Source organism: Molothrus aeneus, chromosome 1 (assembly GCF_037042795.1).
Source record: "Molothrus aeneus isolate 106 chromosome 1, BPBGC_Maene_1.0, whole genome shotgun sequence".
Taxonomy (NCBI): domain Eukaryota; kingdom Metazoa; phylum Chordata; class Aves; order Passeriformes; family Icteridae; genus Molothrus; species Molothrus aeneus.
This window is the reverse complement of record NC_089646.1, coordinates 38,235,371-38,241,370: the sequence shown is the minus strand read 5'-3', so window position 1 is coordinate 38,241,370 and position 6,000 is coordinate 38,235,371. Positions and strand designations below refer to the sequence as shown.

At 42.4% G+C, this 6,000-nt stretch overlaps 1 protein-coding gene across 1 annotated transcript in view; it reads left to right on the top strand.

The window, feature by feature from the left end:
* Positions 1-1,197: 1,197 nt before the first annotated feature.
* Positions 1,198-6,000, top strand: part of ZNF385D (zinc finger protein 385D) — a 416,559-nt gene continuing 411,756 nt past the window's right edge. Inside the window, exon 1 of the mRNA XM_066555234.1 lies at positions 1,198-1,300. Coding sequence (XP_066411331.1) covers positions 1,198-1,300 — 103 coding nt within the window. The remainder of the gene's footprint in view (positions 1,301-6,000) is intronic.

The following is a 6,000-nucleotide window of genomic DNA, read 5'->3' as shown; positions in this document are numbered from 1 at the left end:
AAGGAGGGTAATTTTTACTGGAGGACAAGACACTGCTGCTATGGGCCAGCTATGGCTCCTTTACACCTTGGCTCTTTGAGTTTCAAAGCTGAAGAGTCTTTCAAAATGAAATATTAATTAAAATATAGCAACGTGGATCTGAGTAAGTTTCCAAATAAAGTTTTAAAATGATGATAACAAATCCTAATTATCTATCTCCACAAGTTTTTTGAAATAAAGGAAACAGAGATGGAATAGAGTGGCACATGAAGAAGGGTTTATTTTTCTTCTCTCTCCCTCCTCCTCTTTCAATCAGTGCAAATTCTGCATAGATTTTCTCTGTACTTTTGTGTCCATATAGAAAGAAGGATACATTTTGTGGAAGTGCTGACCACATATATATATGTGTATGTGTGTATGAAAAATGAAAAATCAACCATAGAATAACTTTTCAGGGCTGCTGCAGTCGCTACTATAATTTGATATGCAAGCGGATTTATTCCTAAGATTGCAAACAAAAGTTTTGTGCATTAGGTTTCTTGCACTGCAATAATCCTTCTACGGAAATTTTGGCGGCCCCTCGCCAAAGCCAGGGGGGGAAGTCGATGGCCGGAGGAGTCCCCGGGACTCTAGCGAGGAAGAAGAGGGTGCTCCGCGGAGGTGAGGGAGGGAGGGAGGCAGGCTGTTGTCTCACCACACATGGTCTTGTGGGAAGTGGGAATCTCAGGTTGAGTTACTCATCGGTATGGAGTCAGGAGTGTGCACAACCAATGATTTTGATGGCAGGAGGTAACGTACACATGTTTTTCAGGGAAGGTGCTGTAGGAGGACTTGCCGGCGGGCAGGAGGAGGTTTGTGCCGAGGGCTGTCATTTCCCAAGCGCGGAATTCTTCTCATCCCAGGAGCGCATCACCGCCGCCTCCGATGCTCTCGCTCCCTACGGTAGGAGCAGGGGGCTGGCGGCGCACGGACCTGGCCGGGCAGGGGGGTGGGCGCGGTCCCCGGGGCAGCTCCCGGTGCCCGGAGAGCGGGGCGAGGGGCGCGGGGCGGCGCTGCCCGGGCTGGGCGCTGCCCGCCCGCGCTGATTGACACCGGCCCGGGCGGAGGCGGGTCCGCGGGGACCGCGCTGCTCCCGCCCGCCGCCGCCGCCGGGCAGCGCGTCCCGCGCTCCGCCGCCGCCCCCGCGCTCTCCCGCCGGGATCGGGTGCCGCCCGCGGCATGGCCGGCGCGCTGGGCAGGGGGGCGGCGAGCTGGCGGATGCGGAGCGCGGCGGGCGGCAGGAAGGAGAAGGCGCCGGGCGCCAAGCCCCAGCCCCGGCACGGTAAGGGGGCGGCCGCGGCGGGGCTCGGCGGGACGGGAGCCCCGAGGTCCGCGCGGGGCAGCCTCGAGGCCAACTTGCCCGGGACTTGTATTGCCCGGCCGGGGCAGGGGCATCCTTTTCTCCTTTCCCCTCCAGCGGGTGCGGAGGGAGAGGAGCTCCCTGCTCCCAAATTCCGCCGAGCTGCGCCTTATGTCTTTTATTTGCCGAGGCGAAAGGAGAGGAACGGTGTTCGCGCGCGTTTTGGCATTTTGCTTTGACAGCGGCTTGTTTGATCATTTTTGCAGAAAGTATTTCTCATCTGGCAAACGCCAGTGACCCTGAGAAGAGTCCCCGAAATCTCTTTTGGCTTTCACGATCTTAATGCCCGGAAAGCACTGTTGAAAATATTGCCCTGTGTGCTGCTGTTTCCTCCTCCCTTACTTGTTCGGGGAGGCAGATGCTCTCTTTGAAGGCTAAACAGCACACAGACAGTTCTCCCAAAATCAGATCCTGACTTTGAAGACATAGAGCGCAGTGGTGTTTCACGAACTATTGGAAGCAGTTGTTGAGGTTCATGACCCTTGTGTGCTAAACACTGAATGCAGTTTACCCAGAGCCAAAGCTGTCGTGTACGGTTTCCTTACTGTGCTGCTTGGCTGTCACCGATCTCTGCTTTGAGGAACAAACCTCAGAGGTTGGTGTGGATCTGGTTGCAGTGTCTGGAAATCTCACCAGAATTTGTTCTAGCTGTGTGTTCCCCCTTGGGTTTTAAATCCACTATTCGGGTAAGTGGGTTTGCAGAGGTATCTGACCTAATCCTTCAAGGGTAGAGTAACTGCTTAAGTTGTGTTTGAGTTCTGCGTCAATTTGCAATTGTTTGTTGTTGTTTATGTTAGTCCCCAAAGTAACTTTGTGTCCTTTCCTGAGAAGCTAATTTGGCTGAAGGAGTGATTTGTACAAGTCCAGAGGTTGCTGTAGCTCATTCAGTAATCTTGATGACAAAAATGTTGGGATGATGGGGAGCCTGGTACCTCAGGTGTTGGCATTTTGAGAAAATGCTTGCTAAGAAATTAATACACTCAAATGCAGGTCTGATATGAAAGCAAACTCAGTGTTTCTTCCAATTGACTGTCACCTGGATGTTTCTGAGCTGGAGTGCTTCTGCAGCAACATCTCCTTTTCCATTTTACTTCTTTCTGCCCCTTTCACAAGCCAAAAGAGGAAGCAGACTAAAAGTTGGAGCAAAGATTTTGTCAGTGGATATCAAAACCTCTCTAAAATAAATTCTGTAGGGAAAAAAAAGTGTTGTCCATTTAGAGAAGAAAAGTGGTTGTTTAAAAGTACACTTTTAAACAACTTTTAATTGTAAATATTTATCCTATTAATTTGGACTGTAATGCTGGTAGTAGGGACTCACATGTTGATGGGATTCCTTTAAGGTGGGTACCTGTTATATGTAGGTATTACACAGTAGCTAGGCACACAGACCAAAATAAAATTCTGGATGCAGTGAATTCAGTGGGAATTTTGCCACTGACCTAAGAAGAGCCAGGATTGAATCCACAGACTGTGTAGTGTGAGGTGTCGGGCCAAACTGAAAACATTTGGCTGATTCAGCTGTGCAATTGTGGCAAAGTTTATCATCCTGCATATGCTGCTATGATTGATGTATTATCATAATAGCTCTAAATTAAATTAGTTAAATTATGGAGTTATAAAATAACTTGGTTCTAATTTACCTTAAGAAAAAAGGTGTGGTATGCTTCAGTCTATCAGGATTGCTTCTTATAAATGTTTTCTAAAGTATCATATCATACTGAATTCACATTTAAGTAGTTACTGCAACAACACAGAACACTGAATTACACTGAAGCCCATGCACTTTGCATCCTTTCAACTGTCATTTAAAAATAAGCACTCTATTGTATTGCCTTTGCAAAGTGAACTAGACTTAGTCACCAGATCATTTACTAACCTTTGACAGCTCCAAATGCAAGGTAAAAATGAAATTAGAGTAATTTGCATGTCCTTCATGCTGATTGTGTGCTATTGGGAAATATTTGGGGTGAAAACCAAAGATGTGATATTACTTTAGTATGCTTACAAAATTTTCAAAGTTACAGAAACACTCTCTTTTCCAAGAATGGGCTTTTAAGTAAATTTCAGCTTCTGTAAGCAGTGTTGATAAATTCATCATGCAGGAACAGATAACTTACTTAAAATGTTTAAGCTAAAGCATTAGAGGGGTTGTAAGTGAGATATAGCTAAAATAAAATTGTGGCATATGAACTGCCAATGATTTTTAACTAGCAAAGAGACTGACACATTTATACCTGCCTGCATTCAGTTATCAAAGTGAGGTGGGAATTGTTCACAACAGAGCTATATGAAATACTTTGAAATTTGGGAAATAATGTTTCTTGGGAAGTAGCATTTCTTCCTAATCTCTGTTTTTGCTACAAAAGCATTTAAATGGGCCACCATCCTGCCTTGGTAAAAGGTGTCATAGCTCTATGGATCTCAACAGCACTGTTATGATTGACACCATCTGAAGACCATGCACAATATTTCTGTGTATGCTTGGATTAAGATATGTTTATTTGGGCATCACTTAAGGATCTAAATTGGCGGGGTGCATATTGAGTTGCAGCTGAGCAAACCTGCCATTTAACTGAGTCAAGTTACAAATATTTTCCAGCTTTGACATTCTTCTCACCTTTTACATGAGGACTTACGGAGACTTTTTTATACTTTTCTGATATTTAAAAATACAAATATGAAAATGTCCTTGTGATCTCATGTGTAAAGTTCTTGTTTTACAGGATTTTTGGTTTCATACCATGTAAAGCAATATAAAGCAGAACTAGCATTCCCACCCATTGTGATCTATACAGTAAATGAAGTCTTGTCAAGATTCTAGCAAAAAGTTCAAGATCCTCTTGAGATGATGAATATTAAGAGTCTTGTAAAAAGTCCATTTTAAAATTATTTAATGTTGGGTTATCATTGGCAACTTACCTGTAAAATTTCCAAAGAACTTGAAAACTGACAGCTGCAGCCAGAATTCTATTACAGATTCTCTTTAGGCAGAAGAGATTAAGAAGTAACATAACAAAAAATATGTACATAAAGTAATATTTTAGTGTACTGCTTGAGAAAACTTTGAAATATTTGTATGAGGAAACCTCCTCCCTTGAGGAGTAGCTATGGAAAGATTGTGACTGAAAGCTATGAAACAGAAATAAGTTTTAAATTACTTTGTATCACCAGAAATAACTTCTGGAGAGAAAGCAATGTTTTATATCCCTTTTAAAACTATGTGAAAGTTAGTATAAAAACACCTACCAGGGGAAAGCAGCACAAGTAAATAGTGCTGGATGTATGTATAGGAGTGTGTTGTCAACACAGGTGCAGTTTTAGACAGAAAACAATTACTTTCAATTTATTTGATTTTTTTTAAAAAGAGCTCACAAAATGTGCCATATTTAGACTGGCAAGTGCAAGTCCTCTGTGCTTCAGCCAGCACAATGAAATCAATTGGTTTTATGCCAATATGTTGAATTATACCCAGGTAGGCTGGATAAATGATTATGAGCTCTGGCAACACAGACCACTGTTTCACCTGGATCTGCTGACTAATTTAATCTTCACCTATCTAGAGTTGTCACAGAATAAGACAAAAACTGTTGTTGCCATATCTGTTTTATGTAATGGAAGGTAGTGTGGGAAGGGTAGAAGTCAATGTATCATTGCTGCAGAGACGTGGTCTCTTCCAGCTGTGTTGAACTGCTGGGAGAATGGAGAGAGAGGGAAACAGAACTCTCTACAAACCTGTTCATAGATCTCCTCTTGAATGAGCTGAGTTGTATGCACATGTGCAAGCATCCAGGTTGCTCCTGGACTGGACTAATTCCACAGTTAGTAAGGAATTTAGTAAGAAAATTAAATTATGCTTGAGCTTTCCAGTTTCAGATGTTCTCATCTTTTTACATTTCTTCTTGAAATATTCAAGAATGTGCTTCAGTATTTTCTGTTGGCTTTTCCTTGTCTTCCTTCTCTGTCTCCTGGGAAATAATGTTGTTGGTCGTGTTGAGGTAGTCATAACCAAATCTTCTGTTTTGCTTGAGGCATAGTTCTCTCACCTCACTTTTTATATGTGCCTTATTGTAGCATTTGTGAAAATAAATGTCTGAAATTCTGAAATGAATGCAGGCTATATATATATATATAAAAATATATATATATGTATATATATATATATATGTATGTATGTATGTATGTATATGTTTAATATAAAGGAATAGAAGTTTTCTTAAAGCAAGTAAACAACTTTTCTGTGATCAGCTGGAATAATGTCCAGGTAGGTTTTAAATATTGAAACATTTCCTAGCCTATATGTTCAGAATGTGTGAACATTGATGTTATTTCTGTTTACATCCACTGATACTTTGATGCCTCAGCCACTTTTGGGGTCTCATTAGTAAGGCAGTGTGTTTGCTGTGTAATGCAGACCTTGCTCTGAAGGCAAGGCTTTCCAAACAAATGGATGAGTAAGGAAGGATTTTGGCCTGGAGAAAATGAGGGGTTGGTTTACCAAACATATTTTAACTTGATTAACCTTTCTCTTTTTCCTTTGATGTAAATGCCAGCTAGCTGTTACCTCTTCTGTGGTTGTTTCTGGTTTTTTGTTTGTAAAAACTTGTTTATTTCTTTTGTTTTGT